This window comes from Rhinopithecus roxellana, chromosome 11 (genome assembly GCF_007565055.1).
Source record: "Rhinopithecus roxellana isolate Shanxi Qingling chromosome 11, ASM756505v1, whole genome shotgun sequence".
NCBI lineage: Eukaryota > Metazoa > Chordata > Mammalia > Primates > Cercopithecidae > Rhinopithecus > Rhinopithecus roxellana.
The window spans coordinates 80,007,527-80,027,667 of NC_044559.1; the positions used below are offsets into that span (position 1 = coordinate 80,007,527).

A 20,141-nucleotide genomic window follows, 5' to 3' on the forward strand; every position below is an offset into this window, starting at 1 on the left:
ATGACAAGACATGGAGGAAACTTAAATGCATATTTCAAAGTGAAAAGCCAGTCTGAAAATGCTACATACTATATGATTCCAACTATATGGCATTCTGGAAAAAGCCAAAACTATAGAAACAGTAAAAAAAAAAAAAAAAAAAAAAAAAAAATAGTGGCTACCAGGAGTTTAGGGGAGTGAGGGAAGGTTGAATATGTGAAGCATAGAGGGCTTTGAGGCACTGAAACTAATCTGTCTGATACTGTAATAGCAGATATATAACATTACACATTTGTCAGAATTCAGAGAACTGCACAAAGGATGAACTCTTATGTAAACTATGGACTTTAGTTAATAATAATATATCAATATTGATTCATCACACCACACTAATGCAAGATGTTAATAACAGAGAAACTGAGAGAGGAGATTGGGAGGGAAGAGGAAACTCTATACTTTCTAATCAATTTTTCTGTCAATACCACTCTAAAAATAGTCTATTAATTAGTGTAAAAAAAAAAAACAGACTTGCTGAAAACCCATACTGCTAGGAAGTGGAAAAACCAAGATTCAAGCCTACATCTTTTTTGCTCCAAGACACACATTTTTACCTCTGTTCTTGTGATCAATCATGACTAATTATTTACATAGTGTATGTTTTTTGAGGATCACATTTCCTGTGGTGTATGTTTTATAGGCAATGTTAGATGAGGCAAAATGTCTAGAATAATAAGAACCTTCTCCTTGGTCATGTCCAGCAGTCCAATAGAGTATCGTTCACAGTTCAGATACGTTCTAACTGTGTAGAGCGCTTTGTGAAACTGTCGCTCGACATCTGTGAGTTCTTCAAATACTTTATTGGCTGACCACATAAGGATCTGAAAGTAGGTATCAAAAAGAAAACAGTTAGAATAAAGTATGCTATGGAGAGAGAGAGCATTCGCCACAAGAAAACATGAGGTGCTTCAAATAAAATGAATGCATATCGTTTGAAAGTGTAATTCTGATTTTGAACATGTGTACGTCCAACAAGCTACTCAGATCCTCTAGGTGACATGATGAGTAGACCTTTGCAAGGCTGCGGGTCTATGGAGAGAGAGAAGCTATGATTGGTCCCTGTGTCTAAATGTTTTGGCTCCAAAGGGGAAGTGCCCTGAAATTGGATGCAAAGATGGTCCCTGGGTGGAAAATCCAGTATTGGTGGCCCACTGGCTCCTGCTGGCCCTCATGTGGAGAGAGCCACCTACTTCCTTCCATGCATCCTGAACTAGTTGGAGGTAACCTTACCTGGAGAGTTGGAATGGGAAGGAACCTCCCTCTCAACCTCTACCTGTGCATTGTACTGGTGAGGAAACTGAGGTCCAGAGAGTGGGCCAGACTCAGGTATCTTGGGTACCAATATTGCTCTTTATCCCTCTGTCTCATGGAAGCAGGAATAATGTGCTCCTCAAATTAATAGGTTTCCTATGACCCAGGAATTGCTACAAGCTTTATGTGAGAGGTAATCGCTAATAGTCACAACAACCATCTGAAGTAGGTACCATAATTGTCATCACCATTTCATAGACAGAAATGCCAAATCCACTTGGGATCTAGACTGAAGAAAGCCAAGCCAGTTGTGCACACAACTGCAGAGCTTGGGGTGCAGGGGAGTGTGGGTGGGGAGAGTGGCAGGAAGATCATGAGAGGACACTTGGGACTGAAGTTTGGGGGTCTGCTCCACGTGGCTTAAACCCCCAGGAGGAATAGGAGGGGTCTGAATTTGTTGTCTCTGGGCGGCTTTGTCAGAATAGGTCAGCGTGGAATGATTAATGCTGCCTTCCTTTTACCTGGCTTCTTCGGGATTCAATATTGTACATGTAGCTGGTATGATGAAGCTTTAGGATGATAGACACAAAGTTGAGGTATTTGGAAAAGACCTACAGATGGCAGAGAAGAATAAGTTAGAGTTGTGATATCTTTTCTTTGGTTATACAACAAATAAATTTCCCGAGCCTCCAACAAGATGCCCATGGTTAGCATTACCTCTTCATCCTGTTTGGAAAATTCAGATGCATTTACTTTGTTAACTGCCATGATCACAGCAAGAACCTCCTTGCCCATCACGATCGGGGTTGCCAGCAGGTTCTTAGTGACATATCCAGTTTGCTTGTCCATGAAGTCAGAAAAATGGCTGTTCTGAAAGAGATAGTCACACGTTTGCCAAAGTGGCACAGAATCATAGAGTGGTAGATCTAGGGATGATGACAGATCATTCTCTCTCATTTAAATGCTACCAACAGATAATCAGGGCTCCAGTACAGTGGTCCCCAGCAAACAATCCCACTCCACCTGCCATCCTATGACTGCATAGAATGGAATTGCCCATTTCAGAATAAGCGCTTCCCACCTGAGCTATGGCCTATTTAGGTTAGGCTGAGGTTGGGCCAAAAGAAAAGAGGTGATGAGACAGCCAAGTGGAAAGTGAGGTGCTAAGAGGAAAAGAGGGGAAGGCACAGGGTTACAATAGACAGCAAGTGCATGCAGGGAAGGAGAGCACAGCTAGGAATACAGACACAGTTCATAGAGCGCTTCTCTCTCATTACAAAGGGAAAACATGCACTTGAAATCATCAATCCATATGTCATAACATAAAACAAAAATTATCATTCCCCCCAATCTAGCCTACTAGAAGAAATCTCTGCTAACTGCTGTTGTGTCTCCTTCTATGCCTTTCTCTGTGCTTGAACAAAGAATTATCTATTTTTTCTAAAATTTGCTTTTCTAATTGCTTATAATAGTTTTATCACTTAACAATGTCTTACAGACTTCCCTGAAGACCAGTGCATATGGATGTGAACTCACCTCTTGGATTCGTGCACACTACTCCACTCTGGGTGCTGTACGATCCACTCAACTGTCCTCTATTGATTCTGCCTGTTTATAGTTCTCCCCACTACCAACAGTACTGCACTAATCCTTCTTACTTTTATTTTTATGTGATAGATTCCCAAAAAATGAAATCCCTTTTGCTGGATCAACAGGAACATACAGTTTTTATTTACATAGATTACTTTGATGAAAGGTTCACATTCCGTGGCTGGGCGCAGTGGTTCACGCCTGTAATCCCAGTACTTTAGGAGGCCGAGGCAGGCGGATCACCTGAGGTCAGGAGTTCGAGACCAGCCTGGCCAACATGATGAAACCCTATCTCTACTAAAATACAAAAATGCCAAGAATGGTGGTGTGCCCCTGTAATCCCCGCTACTCAGGAGGCTGAGACAGAAGAGTCACTTGAACCCGGGAGGTGGAGGTTGCAGTAAGCCAAGATTGTGCCATTGTACTCCAGCCTGAGCAACAAGAGCAAAACTCTGTCTCAAAAAAAAAAAAAAGAAAGAAAGAAAGAAAAGAAAAAGGGAAAGAAAAAGAAAGGTTCACATTCTAACTTCCACTGAGCCTGTGTGAAAGGACTGAGGACTACCCGCTTGCCAGCATCAGATGCTTATCAGGTTTTTAATGTTCTACCAAGCTTATGTTTTTCATTCCTATTTTTTTTTCTTTCTTTCTTTGGGAGAGAGGAAAGTGGATCTTCCCAGATTCAGGCCTCTTAGAGTAGATTCGAGAGATGATTCTAATCCACTGGCCACTGCAGAGGCTGAGCGATGAGTCTAGAGAAGTGCACAAATGGGAGGGCTTGAGAAAAAGGTCGAGGAAGGCAATTATCTTATTAGTTGTCATTTCAGAGAATAGCCACTTAAGGTGAGTTTAGACCCAGCCTTCCTTGGGTCATGGCATTTTTCCCTTTGAACCTAGGACTGCAGTTAGAACTGAACTCTCAGCCTTAACTCTGAGACTTGTTGGCCAAAATTAGTGTGGTGTTCCTTCCGCAGTTGTATTATTTTCATTTCCCTGTGTTGGCAGTGCCTCTAAAAGCAGCACAAACCTTGGAGACTGGATTCTGTCTGGTTTCCTGAAGAAAAAAAATGTAAGGATTTTCTGTGTGCATTTCCAGGCTAGAGTTTCCACCAGGGAACAAGGGCTGGCTGGCCAATAGAACTCACAGAGCTCAAATGAGATTAGCAGTCCTAAAACATGCCTCAGAATCACCTGGAGATTAATGCAGCAGATGCACTGAATCCTAATCTCCTACAGTGGAACCTGCACTTTTACGTGGCCCGGGTAATTCTTAGGCTCAACCCAATGGGGAATCACCAGAAATGGTGCTGCTCTCAGAGGAAATGTGTGATGGAAAGGGGATCAAGGCAGCCCCTCAGCCCAGATCTCTTCTATACCTTTCCCAAAGTGGAAACACACAAACCAACTCTTTAGGCGTCAGCATTGCATAAAGGCAAGGAAGGTATTGGAGTCAGACTTTCTTGGCTGAAACTGGGCCCCAATGTACTAGCTGTATGGTCCTGGGTGTGTGACTTACCTTCCTTCCGTGTCCTCGTTTTCTAATCTGAAAATAGGGGTAACACTTCCATCTACTGCCTAGAATTCCTGATGTGAAGATAGAATAACAAAGTATAGGCTGAGCACTTAGGAAAAAAAGTGTCTGGCACATAGTTAGATATTCAGTAAGTACGGGGAAGAGAAACTTAGTACTTTTCTAGGCTTTCCTGAATGAGAAGTAGTTCTTTTGCAATTACCATTTTGTTTCTAGCTTTAATTTTTCTAGCCAATTCAACTTACTGCAGAAATCAGATGCCCGTAGCTGGATGTATGCCTCCCATCCTGCGGAGCACCCTTCCTCCAGAGGGCCAGCACACTCCCTCAAGCCACCACGAACCACATTTCTTTTCTATCCACTTTATCTGTTACTTCTCTCTGTTTCCCCATAGGATCTTCACCCTCAGACCAAAGTGTCTGCAGGCTTTGTTACATTCCTTCTCTTAATCTGCTGCTTGTCTAGGCCAGCTCCCATTGTTTCCCTTCCACCCTGTTATCCATGTAGATCATACCACCTTCATTTACACAGCCTGGGCACTAAAGGAATCATCGAAATACCAGAAACATGCGCCATGGGATGAAGTTAGCCAGGACTTTTTTTTTGAGATGGAGTTTCGCTCTTGTTGCCCAAGCTACAATGCAATGGCATGATCTTGGCTCAGTGCAGCCTCCGCCTTCCGGGTTCGAGCAATTCTCCTGCCTCAGCCTCCTGAGTAGCTGGGATTACAGGCGCTCACCACCACACCTGGCTAATTTTTGTATTTTTAGTAGAGACAGGTTTTTGCCATGTTGGCCAGGCTAGTCTCAAACTCCTGACCTCAGGTGATCCACCAGCCTCAGCCTCCCAAAGTGCTGAGATTACAGGCGTGAGCCACCGCGCTTGGCTGGCAGGACTTCTTTGCAAACACATTTCACTCTGCGACTTCAAACTTAATGCCACTTTATTCCAGATTCTAAACACAAGGAAATGTTCTTAAGTTCAATGGACTGTTTTGAGAAAATGGCTTGCAAGTTTCAAAATTTAATACTTGCTTATTATTGCATCGAAAGCCCTAGATAAACCAGCCATCAAGTTACAGGATGGACATGGGGAACGGGTTTTTGTGTTTTATTTTCACTAGCTCAAAAAATCTTTAGTGAAGTTTCTTTGCATAAATCCTGTGTGTCTCCCTTGATGGTTCTTCAGAGAAGCCCTTGAAGGCAGCTGGAGAACATTGTTTAGAGCAACAGGAGGCCTGACCCCTCATCAGATGTCAGTATTGCTAAATCCTGATTAAATACCCTTAACCCCTGAGATCCAAGGCAGAAGTAGAGGAGGAAAGAAAGAGGAAGGAGGACTTTTAAACCACAGTCAGAATCAGGATCACCCATAGTTTATGGACAGTTTTCCCAATAGAGAAAGAAACAACTTAAAGAGGATATCTCTCAGTTTCCTATTGGTAAAAGTCTTCCTCTCAGCACTTTGGGAGGCCTACATGGGCAGACCACAAGGTCAGGAGTTCGAGACCAGCCTGGCCAACAAGGTGAAACCCTGTCTCTACTAAAAATACAAAAATTAGCTGGGCATGGTGGTGCGTGCCTGTAATCCCAGCTACTGAGGAGGCTGAGGCAGGAGAATGACTTGAACTTGGGAGGCAGAGGTTGCAGTGAGCCGAGGTCGGGCCATTGCACTCCAGCCTGGTGACAGAGCGAGACCCCTTCTCAAAAAAGAAAAAGTCTTCCTGCCTTCAGCTTGTTTTAAAACAGGCAATAGTCATTGATCCTTTTTTGGCCAACCATATCCAGCTCCTAAACCCCTACTGGCATAATGACAATATTATCACGGCTATCATTTATTGAGCATCTGCTATGAGTCAGGTCCTTTATACACATTTAATATGTACATTGGCTTATCTCCATTTCTTAGGGGTAGAAACTCCATCACACAGTTACTAAGTCACAGACATAGATCTGCACCTAGCTTTGATGCCAAAGCCCTCTCCCTATACCAATGGCTTCCCTGTTACCTTCATGGACCCTCCAAGGCTGGGAGTATGTAGCTCTGTACCTTTGTCTAGGCGTGAGAAGTCTTTCCCTCACCTGCGCCCACACTGCTAATCAGAGGAAAGTTGTGTGTGGTCAGGGGTGTGGTAGAAAGAGGGAAGCCTCCAAGACCTGAGTTATTGCCCCAGATCTGCCACATCCTGTCTACCTGACTTTGAACGATTCCTACTACATAGGCTGGAAATAAAAAATATGATCCTTGTCAGAGAACGTTGTTTAAATTGCCAAGTGCAATGAAAAGAGGAAGAATTAATCAGATATTTCATTGGAAACATTAGTTTCTACTTCCTTTCCCGTTGCAAATCTTACTGCAGTGGTTAAAGCATGTGAAACTGCAGGGGTGTAAGGTAGGCAAACAGAGCACTGGACACATACTCAGCTACCTCTGTTCCAACCCTTCTCATCCACAGACACATACCGTGGATGCCGGGGAGATACAACTCCTGTGGCCTCAACTTCCTGTCCTCCATTGGACAGAGCCCTCCATTAGACAGGGCTAAAGACTTGATAAGCCCCTTCCATCTCTAATATTCTACAGTTGATTTGAAATTCACTTCCTCCTCCTGTATCTGCTCACCCAATAGACCAGTGGTTTTCAACATTGGCTGCATATTAGAAGTACTTGGGGGAGCTCTTTAAAAATACCAATGCCTGGGCCGGGCACAGTAGCTCACGCCTATAATCCCAGCACTTTGAGAGGCCGAGGCGGGTGGATCACCTGAGATCAAGAGTTTAGTACCAGCCTGGCCAACATGGTGAAACCCCATTTCTGCTAAAAATACAAAAATTAGCCAGGCATGGTGGCGCACACCTGTAGTCCCAGCTACTCAGGAGGCCGAGGCAGGAGACTTGCTTGAACCCAGGAGGCAGATGTTGCAGTGAGCCAAGATTGTACCATTGCACTCCAGCCCGGGTGATGGAGCAAGACTCTGTCTCAAAAATAAATAAATAAATAAATCATAAAATAATAAAATAAAAATACTAATGCCTGAATTCTAATTTTTGATAGTCCACTGTAACAGTAAAGCCACCGATATGGTTTTCTGGATTATGTTTGTTTTTTGAGACAGGGTTTCATTCTGTCACCCAGACTGGAGTTCAGTGTGTGAACACAGCTCACTGCAGCCTCAGGCTCCCAGGCTCAAGCCATCCTCCCATCTCAACCTTCCAAGTAGCTGGGACTCCAGGCACACACCACCATTCCTGGTTTATTTTTGTATTTTTGGTAGAGATGGGGGTTTCCTATGTTGGCCAGGCAGGTTTCAAACTCCTGGGCTTAAGCCATTCACCCATCTTGGCCTCCCACAGTGCTGGGATTACAGGCATGAGCCACTGCACACAGCTTAATGTGGTTTTAATGTACAGCCAGAGTTGGAAATCCCCACTCTAGAGGGGAAAAAAAATGAAGAAGCAGTTGAAATGAAGAACCAATGAGGCCTCTGTCTTTCCCGTAAGCACAGAACCGTATCTGTCTTCAACACACATTTCTCTGTGTCCCACCCAGAACAGCCAGGAGCCCTCCAGAGAAGAGAGGAGAGACTCCCCACTCCCAGATGAAGTGCTCTGTCCATGCCATGATGCTCACCATGGATAGCCGCAGACCAAAACCACCTCCAAGCAGCTCCATGCTCTTATTTCCTTCTCACCACGGAGAACTGGGCTCATCAAAGTATAAGAGCAGAAATCATTTTACCCATCTCTTCTTTAAAAGCCTTTCAAAATAATTCCTGAATGTCACTTTTTAGAGTTTGGTGTGCTACTGGGGATGGGCTCAGTTCAGGACCCTCAAGGAGCATCTTCCCATGAGAAAAACCTCAGGATGTGCGGACATTGCCTTCCAGTTGGTTGTCTAGAGAACTTTTCCCTAAGGAACCGCATCTGTTTAGACATCTGAGCCACAGTCAGCCTCAAAAGCAAACTTAACCCAGCTTAAACTCACTGAAAGGAGGAATTATTCAGGACTGAAGGCCCTACCGGGCCCCACAGTAACCCTTGCACCTGAGCAGTGTTCTGTGGTTGTTTGCAGAGTTGCTCATGTTTGACGACTTTCATACCTCTTGGGTCTGTGTGACCCTCCCCCTGTAATCAGCTTCAGGAGGCATTTAGGAGATTATCCTCCTGCCTCTCCAGCTGCGCTATTCACCCCTGCACAGAAAGCATTTCACAGGCTGTTTCCATTCAACTCTGTTCCATCATAATCCACTTCTCCCTTTTTGTTAATGGTAAACGGTAATAATGGAACACATGTGTAGAGAAGGAGCTGCCAGGAGAATCTCCAAGCTGGTACCCTTGATTATTGCTGAGGGGAGGGATGATGGGTGATTAGCATTTCCTCCTTTGGTTTATTTGTATCTTACAATTTTTAAAAAATGAACATGTATTCTAATGGTAAGAATAAAGTTTTTCTACTTCTATAAGGGTCATCTCAATGCCTTGTATTTGTGCAGTATGCTGTTGGTCTTCAAGAGGGTCCAAATGTCCCACTTACATGATTGGAATTCATTCTTGAAAGATCTGGGTTATGGAGCAGTGGGAGTGGTCAATTGCACTTAATCATCACCTAAATTCACATATGTAATGAATTCCAAATTTGAACAGCTGAACTTTCAAATGGCATCATTTTTTTTTTCCACATTTGGTTGATAGATGAAAGCACTGATTTACTAGCAAATCTATCCAACAAACCTGAATGTTTTCAAAGGACTGTGAATGAGAGGCATGGGGAGCAGTTGACAAGTTTTGGCATCTGGGCACGTTGGCCCATCTCCCTGGTGGGGTGGTTTGCTTTGCTGGTGTTGTGAAAAGGAAAGTCCTCCAGAGCACTGGAGGAGGTGTAAGGGAGGGGGTGTGGAATGCACCAGGTCCAGGTAGGATCGCCTGATAAAGTGCCCAACTTTACATGGGACATACTTACGCTTCAGAAAATAATAAATCATTGTTTATCTGAAATTCAAGTTCAACTGGGCAACTTGAAATTTCATTTGCTAAATTTGGCAACACTAGGACTGACTGATCCTCTTCCCTGCCACCCACATTCCCCCGATGATTGCCAAACTAATGCCACAAGGATAGCACTATCTCTCTTTCCCATTGGTTCCTCCCTGACCCTGCCAAGACCTCTGCCCCACTGTCATAATGCCACCTACCTTTTTCACATCTGGGACATTATGAGTTTTCTTCGTGTGAGCAGCCCAACCCACTATCCCAATGTCCAGTGGAAACACAACTTCTTTGTCAGGACCCACCAGGTTGTCGTCAAACTTGGAGGTGGGGGTGACATCCAGCAACCTAGAGGCCACCTCAGGTACGCCGTTCCGGGACCGGCACAGGAACATGCTGCAGCGGTCAGCCTGGAGCAGGTGGGCCAGCCTCTGCAGGGCCCTGTGAACCCCCTGCTCTGGGGTGCCCTCCTCCTCCTGCACGGTCCACAGCAGCTCCAAGCACAGGGCCGACTCCTCCACCTGGGTCAGCTCAGAAAAGGACATGCTGGACTGGACTGGCACCTGGCTGTTCTTGAAGATTTCTCCCAGCACCTCCACCCGCAACTTCCTGTCAAAATACTCCTTAGCAAACTGAGGGTTCTCCTCCAGGTATTTCTCCACGGCATCTTGGTTGATCTCACCCATGGTGCGGCTTGCTTTGCTGCTGTTGCTCAGAAAGGACGACCTTCAGAGCACTACCTGAGGCAGAGTGATGAGAAGGAAATACATCCTTGTGGAAATTACTAAGGAAACTGTAAATGGTCCCTCATAGGACTTCCAAAGGTCAAGCAGAAAGCAGAGCTTTCAAACTGCCTGTAACTCTTGGGATGTGACAGAAGGCACTGGCTTAGGGTGGGATTCAGGAAGCAGAGGATTAAAGAGTTCTTCAGGACAGTAAATCCCTGAGCATTAGTAGCTCATAAGTCCCCAGCGAATCTTCAGAGCATCTTAGATCAGCCCAGCAAGTAGCAAGTTGAGGTGTCTATTCCAGAAAAAATAACTGAATGTCAGCTGCTGTCCGCAGCACGGAAGAATCACTGACATATCCATGAATGACATGACATCGGCAACAATTGGCACCTTGAATCATTCTTGTATGATAGCTATAGGAAGTAAAACTATTTAGACCTCAGAAGTGCTTGGATTGTTTTTGTTTATATAGCAACTTCAATGAACATCTGGGGAATATGGAACCGTTTAGCATCACCACAACATAAAGGTGAATATGAATCTTTCCTTTTCTTAAGTCTTTTGATCACCAAGGTTGCTTGGCCTCCTCTTTCTCTAAAACCCTCACCTCTCAATCCCCCTCACTTTAGAAAGCTTGACCTCAGAAGTGTTTTAAAGGAATAAGCCTCAAGCTTATTACTAAAGAGGTGGACATAGCAAAACATTTGCCAATGATCCAAACCTAATCAAGTCATGAATTGAATAATAACCCTTGTCGAGAGACTGTAATTACAAAAGGTAACCTACATAGTTACTAGCTGGGTTTTTCTGCTAAGTATATTATTTAGGATTTTGTTTTCAATAGTAATAGCCAGACGTCATGAGATTTTGCTCCAACATACAGTCTACTAAATCTACTAGATGATAGATATCTTGTCTGTTGCTAGGATCCTTAACATCTCAGGGGCTACTGGCATAGAAAGAACACTTACCACTACTTAGTTTTATTTAATGTTCACTTTACTAAGCTTTTACATCTATTAAACACATTTCCTCAAATATTTAAACACTATTATGCAACTAATAATTCAAACTATTAATTCATGAACCAATTGCCTTCGATACTTAAATGTTGGTTTCAAACTTAGTCAAGGTGTTTTAAATACTTCAATAAAACTACAAACTTAATATGACAAATTCTCTTAAGTGGAAAACACACACATGTTACAGTGACTCTAAAAATTATTGTTACACCCACATTTAAGTTTGCTTCAAAAATAGAAACCCTATGAGTTTCATCAAGTTCTCTAAGCTTTACCTCTCTAGAGAGATAGTAATTTTTTTTTTTTTTTTTGAGACGGAGTCTCACTGTGTCACCAGGCTGGAGTGCAGTGGTGTGATCTCAGCTCACTGCAACCTCCGTCTCCTGGGTTCAAGTGATCCTCCTGCCTTAGCCTCCCAAGTAGCTGGGACTACAGGTGGGTGCCACCACGCCCAGCTAATTTTTGTATTTTTAGTACAGACAGGGTTTTACCATGTTGGCCAGGCTGGTCTCGAATTCCCAACTTCAGGTGATCCACCCGCATCAGCCTGAGAGATAGTAATCTTATTGGTCATAAAAGAAAAAGAGATCCGTTGAGATTGCACATTCCCTGTTGAGAATTGAGAGATTCTTGGTGGGAAACATGGTGTTCCCAGGGGTACAGAACTCAAACAGTCATTTGTTGAGTTATGCCACTTCTTATGATTGAGTTCCACCTGCTACCTCAAAGCACCTTGTCAGGTGCACACATTTTCTTGGACTATCCTATGTCACACTCAACTCTAGTCTCAGGAGGTTCCTCATTGGATGACTATTTACTTCATAACATCCTATTATAATAAATAGGATAATGCAGAGGTATATTTCCCATGAGAGAGTTGAGTCAACTGAGTCACCCCTCCTATGGGACCATCCTCCTCATCTAACAATTTTGGGCACTCTTTTCTACCTAGTTGTTTTGTGTGACTCATGGCACAGTTCCTACTTCTCCCAAAAGTATGTGGCATGCTCACGATTTCCTGGTTTCATCCTTCCCTCCTGAAACAGAGAGGGAAAAACACATATTTGCATTTCATATACAGACTTATACTTAGAAAAAATAAAATGCCCATATATGTTCATATTTCATAATCTTATAAAAGTGAATATTAATTTGAAAAAGAAAGATCCTATTATCGTCAGCATTCTTTTATTTTCATAACTAGTTAGAGATTTGTTCATTTGTTCATTTGTTCATTCTTTTTTGTGGGGGGGGGGGGTTTGAGATGGAGTCTCCCTCTGTCACCCAGGGGTGATCTTGGCTCACTGCAACCTCTGCCTCCTGGGTTCAAGCAATTCTCTTGTGTCAGCCTCCAAAGTAGCTGGGATTATAGGTACACGCCACCACGCCTGGCTACATTTTTTTGTGTTTTTAGTAGAGACAAGGTTTCACCATGTTGGCCAGGCTGGTCTTGAACTCCTTAGGTGATCTGCCCACCTTGGCCTCCCAAAGTGCTGGAATTACAGATGTGAGCCACTTCACCTGGCCTCATTTGTTCCTTCTTTCAACATTTGTCTATTGATTGTTATAAGCAAGGCACCATTCTAGCTATTGTGATAGAGACTTCAAGTTCCCTTTATATTGTATGATTGTTTCCTTCTCCCAGTTACATGGGACGATTACTCGTCCCCACTCTGGTACAGCCATATGACTGATTTTAACAAATGGGTTGTGGGCAGAAATATCACTTTCAGACAGGAACAATTAATTGCCAACGGGAGGCTCTCCAGGTCTCTGTTCCCTCTACTACCACATCAGTTTCAGGTGAAACGGCTCCTGAATCCCAGAGTGAGGATGTCATGTAACAGAGGCCCCTGCTGACCTGAGATGGACATGTAGCATGATGAGAAATAAACCTGTCTTGTTTTCAGCCTCGGAGACATGAGGGTTATTGTTACTGCAGCATCACCAAGACAATTCTGACAGTTACATTTCTACTGCCGGGGACCTAGGGGGATGACAAGCACTTGTGGCATGGGAAGGGAGATAAGACTAGTGCATAAAAAGCCATGAGACACAGAACAGAATGCAAGTCATGCTGGAAGTGAGGTACATGCACACGGCTACGGGAGTTCACGAAAGGAATCATATCTAGTGTGGCTGAAGACAGGGTAGAAATCGAGAGTGTTCAGAAGCAATAGCATGGGGTGTAGGGTAATACAGGGAGGACAGTGAGAGATGACCCTGGAAAGGTGGGTGGGGCCCAGATTAGAAGGGCCTCAAAGGCTAGACTGAGGATTTTGAATCCTGGAAAATTTTTGAAGTGGGAGGCAACATTATTAGTGTTCTTCTTTACCAACTTAATGAGAAAGATAACTTGGAGGAAAACAAAATACTGGACATTGGGATACATATTAAGATATTTTATTGCATTTGGCTCATTATCAAACAACCTAAAAATGTGTATAGACTTTGACCCTATAATTCTGCTTTTATGAATTCATCTTAGAGAAATAATTAAGAATGTATGTGATTAATACAGTTGCAAGGGTGCTTCTCATGAGTGTGGGTATAAAAGTAAAAGACTAGAAATAGCCTAGACACTCAATAGTAGGAGCTTGAGTAAATAAATGGTGTTAGATCTCTGAAATAGAAAGCTACACAGCTCTTAGGTTGGTACAAAAGTAATTGCAGTTTTTCCCATTACTTTTAGTGGCAAAAACCACAATTACTTTTGCACCAACCTAATAATATTGTTAGTCTATTGATATGAAAAAATATTTATGATATGCAGTTAATTACAAACAGCATTGCAGCATGATTCCATTAATATGCACAGAAAGAGGTATATATACCAAAATATTAAGTGAAATTATTTCAAGGCAGGACGCAGTGACTCATGCCTGTAATCCCAGCCCTTTGGGAGGCCGAGGCAGGCAAATCACTTGAACTCAGGAGTCTGACACCAGCCTAGGCAACATGGCGAAACCCCACCCTACAAAAAAATACAAAAATTAGCTGGGCTTGGTGGCACACGCCTGTTGTCCCAGCTACTTGAGAGGCTGAGACGGGGGGCTTGAGCCCAGGAGGTAGAGGCTGCAAGGAGCTGTGATTGCACCACTGCACTCCAACCTAGGCGACTGAGCGAGACCCTAGCTCAGGAAAAGAAAAAAAAAGTTATTTCAAAGTGGTGGGATTCAAGACATTAATTTTTTTCTTCTTTTTTGCTTACCTGATTTTTGTACAGTATCGACGATGAACATATATAATTTATGTAATTAAGAATTTCAGTCATTCATCAACAAAGATTTTGAGGTTATCTCTGCAGTCTATGGGTGAAGTTGCTTGGGAATGAAAAAGAAAAGGACAAACGTGAGACACGATCCAGCAAATGTGTCACGACAATTGACAGGATGAGGCAATTGATTAGTTGGTAAAAGCACACAAGACAAGGGGTCACTGTTAACTACTTTGAGTGCTGAGCAAAGTTATGGACTGAATGTTTGTGTTCCCCTAAAATTCATCTGTTGAAATCCTAACCTCCAATGTGATGGTATTAGGTGATATGGCCTTCAGGACGTGACTAGGTCATGAGGATGGAACCCTCACAAGTGCCATTAGTGCCCTTATTAAAGGGTCCTCAGAGAGCTCTCTAGCCCTCTTTCTTCCATGTGAGGATACCATGAGAAGATGGCTGTCTGTGACCTGGAAGAGGAAGATGGCCATCACTGAACCTGACCATGCTGGCACCCTGACCTCAGACCTCCAGCCTCCAGAACTATGAGAAGTGAATTTCTGTTGTCTATAAGCCATTACGTCTATGACACTTTGTTATAGCCACCTGAACTAAGACAAATGACATTTTATCAAAGATTTTTAAATGGATAATATTAGAAGCCTCCTTTTAGCACACACACCAATAGCCTTTTCTTTCTTTCTTGTTCTTGACAAAGTCCTGTGATTTCCATGGCTCTTCCTCTTGGGATAGTTCTTTGCAGAGCTTCTTGCCAGTGTTAGCAAGATCTTTGTGTCTCTTATTGGCTGTCTGCTACTAGGCACTGGAAAAAACAAAATCAATTTCAGAAAATGACATTTTATTCTTTTAAATGTCTGATTCAGGTGGTACATGTGTAGGTTTTTTATACGGATATATTGCGTGATGCTGAGGTTTGAGCTTCGGTTGAACCCATCACCCAGATAGGGAGCATAGTACTCAATAGGTAGTTTTTCAACCCTTTCATTTGTCCTTTTGGAGGTCCCAGTGCCTATTGTTCCCATCATTGTGTCCATGTATACTCAACGTTTAGCTCTCACTTATAAGTAAGAACATGTGGTATTTGGTTTTCTGTTCCTGCATTAATTCACTTAGGATAACAGCCTCCAGCTGCATTCATATTGCTGCATAGGATATGATTTTGTTTTTTGTATGGCTGCATAGTATTCCATGGTGCATATGTACCACATTTTCTTTACCCAGTTCACCACTGATAGGCACCTGGGTTGATTCCATGTCTTTGCTATTGTGAACAGCGCTGTGATAAACACGTGAGTGCAAGTGTCTTTTAGATGGCGTGATTTATTTTCTTCTGGATTTCTACTGGATAGATACCCAGTAATGGGATTGCTGGGTCAAATGGGAGTTCTATTATTAGTTCTTTGAGAAATCTCAACACTGTTTACCACAGGGGCTGAACCAATTTACAATCCCGTCAACAGCATATGAGTATTCCTTTTTCTCCACAACCTTACCAACATCTGTTATTTTTTGACTTTTTAGTAATAGCCGTACTGTCTGGTTAGAAAGGTTTTGATTTGCATTTCTCTAATGATGAGAGATGTTGAGCATTGTTTCATATGTTTGTTGGCTGCTTGTATGTCTTCTTTTGATAAATATCTGCTCCTGTCCTTTGCCCACTTTCTAGTGGGGTAATTTGTTTTCTTCTTGTTGATCTGTTCTTTATAGATTCTAGATATTAGTGCTTTGTCAGATGCTTAGTTTGCTCATATTTTCTACCATTTTGTAGAGTGTCTGTTCACTCTGTTGATAGTTTCTTTTGCTGTGTAGAAGCTCTTTAGTTTAATTAGGTCCCACTTGTCTAGTTTTGTTTTTGTTGTGTTTTCTTTTGAGGACTTAGTCATAAATTCTTTGCCTAGGCTGATGTTCAGAAGAGTATTTCCTAGGTTTTCTTCTAGCATTTTTTATAGTTTGAAGTCTTACATGTAAGTCTTTAATCCATCTTGAGTCAGTTTTTGTAGATGGTGAGAGGCAGGGGTCAAGTTTCATTCTTCTGCATATAGTTAGCCAATTTTCCCAGCACCATTTGTTAAATAGGATGGGAATGACATATCTTAAAATTTAAAATTACCAAACAGATCACTTAGAATAAATTTTTAACATGACAAAATGTTGACTTCACTGTTTAATTTTTACATCAGTCCTTCTGGTTCATTCAAAGCATAGATTTGTTGTTCGGTTTTTTTGGATAGAATATTAACTGATGGAGAAAATGAGGGAAAAAGTCAAGATCTTAGATGCTAATATTTTTTAATGACAATAAATTTATTTAGATAAACTCTGAAATGATAACTAAGTCAATGTGAAAACTCCATTGCATTTATATAGAATTTTTTAAGAAATATAAACTATCTGGTAACAATAGAAGGATAACAAGAACAGATAACATACAAAATATATACTCGGTGACAGGCACCCTCCTAAGATCCTTACATATATTATCTTATGTCATTTCTTTTTTTTTTTTTTTTGAGACAAAATTTCGCTCTTGTTGCCCAGGCTGGAGTGCAACTGCACGATCTCCACTCACCACAACCTCCACCTCCCAGGTTCGAGCCATTCTCCTGCCTCAACCTCCCAAGTAGCTGGGATTATAGGCATGCGCCACCATGCCCAGCTAATTTTGTATTTTTAGTAGAGATGGGGTTTCTCCATGTTGGTCAGGCTGGTCTCAAACTACTGACCTCAGATGATCCTCCTGCCTCGGCCTCCCAAAGTGCTGGGATTACAGGCGTGAGCCACCATGCCCGGCCTATGTCATTTAATTTTTACAATAATCTTATAAGGTAGGTACTATTATTATTTTACAGGTGAGAAATTGAAGCACAGAGAAATTAAGTTAGCTTGCCCAGGTTCATAGCCAGCAAGTGATAGTAACCTACTCTAAAACTACCAGTTTAAATATGTCTAAATTTAAAACTGTGCCTGTGAGGTGAACTAGACATTGTACTTGATGCTAGAGGGGGAGGGGGATATACAAAGATTCTTTCTTTGAAGATTTTGAAATCTAGACAAACATCATAAAATGTTAAATACTAATACAAGAGTGAAATAAAAATTCCAGACAATCTTTTTAAAAATCTACCAAAGAATGATTTAACTTCCTTAAACTTTCTGTTTAAACAGATTTTCAGTAGTACTCTATAGAAATGAGAACATGTAATTTCTAATTCCATCATTGTTAAAATTTTTCGCTGCAGTTAATGATTTCTACAGGAAGTTATGTTTATACAATAGCCAAAACATATGCCTATGAGCAAAAATCAACAATATCCTGGGTTAATTAAGTGTATTTCACATTATTGTACTGAACCCACTCTTCAGTTTCACCTTAGCCAGATTATCTGTTTCTATAATTAGCCATCATGGAAAGGCACCCCCTGTAGGTAGGAATTTCAGGCACATCTGGCAGCCAGCTGCACAGGACCCTTCCCTCTGCACATCTGCTCTCATGAAAGCCCTGTGCCTGCACTTATATTGATGGGTATAACCAGGTATCTCAGAGACAATTCGGTTGGTGAAAATCATATTATTTTTATCCAAATTGATGAGATGGACTGATGATTTTGCAACCACTGAGAACACCGTATTGAAAAAAATTAATTTATCTCTTTGTACCTGAAAACATGGACTGACTAACCTTTCCATTTTTCAACCAATTATTTTGACATCTTTTAAATGCAGTCAGAAGATAAATGCTGCTCCATTTCCTTGTTTTTCATTTTTCTTGGCCTCTGTCCAGATGTGGGTATAAATGTTACTTTGTATGAAATGGAGCTGGTTGGAAGTGCTTAATTTTCATGAGGGTAAGGACATAAATGTCTTGCATTAGTTCTTCTATCAGTTATAGTAAAACCTTTTTCAGTCTTTTTTTTCTTTTTTCTTTTTTCTTTTTTTTCTTTTTTTTTTTTGAGACCGAGTCTCGCCGTCTCTGTTGCCTAGGCTGGAGTGCAGTGGCATGATCTTGGCTCACTGCAAGCTCTGCCTCCCAGGATCACGCCATTCTCCTGTCTCAGTCTCCCAAGTAGCTGGGACCACAGGCGCCCACCACCATGCCTGGCTAATTTTTTGTATTTTTAGTAGAGACGGGATTTCACCGTGTTAGCCAGGATGGTCTCGATCTCCTGACCTCATGATCCTCCTGCCTCGGTCTCCCAAAGTGCTGGGATTACAGACTTGAGCCACCACGCCTGGCCCTTTTTCAGTCTTTTTTAGGAGTTGGTGACTTGTTTGATGCTGTTAAGGTTAAGTTAACATCAACTTCTGTTACAGGTAACCTCTCAAATCTCAGTAGCTTCATCCAGTGGAAGCTTATCTCTCCTTCACATAAAGTCAGTCACTGGTGGGAACCCTGGCAGATAAGAGAAGACAAGACAGGATGTGAACAATTGAACAGACAGCTTTTCTGAGCTCTGCGTGGGAGTGACACAGCCCCTTCCGCTGGCCAGAAGGCTCGTGACCTTATAGAGCTTCGGAAGGTGGGGACGACGAAGGCAGGGGCTGGCAGACGTAGTCCCCAACTTTACAGCATGGAAGGGGACTGCAAATTTTTCGGTGAAAGGCCAAGTAGCCACCTCTGCTACAAGTACTAAATCCTGAGAAATTATATATTAGAAAGAGTGAACTCTGAACAGGTCTTTAAAAATAAATGTTTTGGCCGGGCGCGGTGGCTCAAGCCTGTAATCCCAGCACTTGGGGAGGCCGAGATGGGCGGATCGCGAAGTCAGGAGACCATCCTGGCTAACCCGGTGAAACCCCGTCTCTACTAAAAAACACAAAAAACTAGCCGGGCGAGGTGGCGGGCGCCTGTAGTCCCAGCTACTCGGGAGGCTGAGGCAGGAGAATGACGTGAACCCGGGAGGCGGAGCTTGCAGTGAGCTGAGATCCCGCCACTGCACTCCAGCCTGGGCGACAGAGCGAGACTCCGTCTCAAAAAACATAAATAAATAAATAAATAAATAAATAAATAAATAAATAAATGTTTTATGGAGCTTGTGTAGAGCGACTAATTTCAGTAAAAGAAATTGTATCTATTGATCAAGCACCTACTATGAAAAAGTCTCTTGATATACCCAGTGGAAAAATGGGGACAGTGGGGACAGATACAAAGACGAATGAAACATGGTCTGTCTCTCCATGAAGCATGGCAAGGAAATGAATGAAATTTTGTGTACATTATATACGATCTATAAGATGTAATTTAAAACATAATTTTACCTATAGAAAAAGGAGCAAGAAAAATATTTGTAAAGGAAATATTTGCTTTATTTTCTGATTAACATTTTCACCATTGAATATTTTAAAAACACAAAAAGGCACAAAAAAACAAACTTTCAGTGTCCCTAATTTTATCACACAGAGATAGTCACTGTGAACATTTTTCCTTTTGATATTACATATACACACATTTGAAAAGTTAATGTATGAGGATCTTTTTCAAAGTACTGAAGTTAAGAACATCTGTTGACCTGAATTAACTTATTTGTAATCATGAAGAAATCCTAGAAAGAAAGCCAAAATAAACTGTTTTTCTCTGCTGGTATCTGGAGCACTAAGGTCCATGATTTATCATTAAAAGAGGAGGGGCAGAGGAATGGTTACACCAACTTTCTTTTTTCACTTCAAATTTTTACTCTGAAACAACCTTTAAACACCCAACAAATAAATGAAAACATGTTGCTGCATCAAAACCATCAACAAAATGCACTGAAATACCCTTCATTA

The 20,141-nt window shown here is 42.1% G+C and overlaps 1 protein-coding gene across 1 annotated transcript in view; it reads right to left on the bottom strand.

Annotated features, from left to right (window-relative positions):
- Nucleotides 1-10,265, bottom strand: part of PDE6C (phosphodiesterase 6C) — a 55,785-nt gene extending 45,520 nt beyond the window's left edge. The window contains exons 1-4 of the mRNA XM_030941198.1: nt 9,597-10,265; nt 2,005-2,157; nt 1,809-1,898; nt 717-857 (exon numbers count right to left, since the gene is read on the bottom strand). Of these exons, the coding sequence (XP_030797058.1) occupies nt 717-857; nt 1,809-1,898; nt 2,005-2,157; nt 9,597-10,076 (864 nt within the window). The 5' untranslated portion in view covers nt 10,077-10,265. The remainder of the gene's footprint in view (nt 1-716; nt 858-1,808; nt 1,899-2,004; nt 2,158-9,596) is intronic.
- Between the last annotated feature and the right edge of the window lie 9,876 nt (nt 10,266-20,141).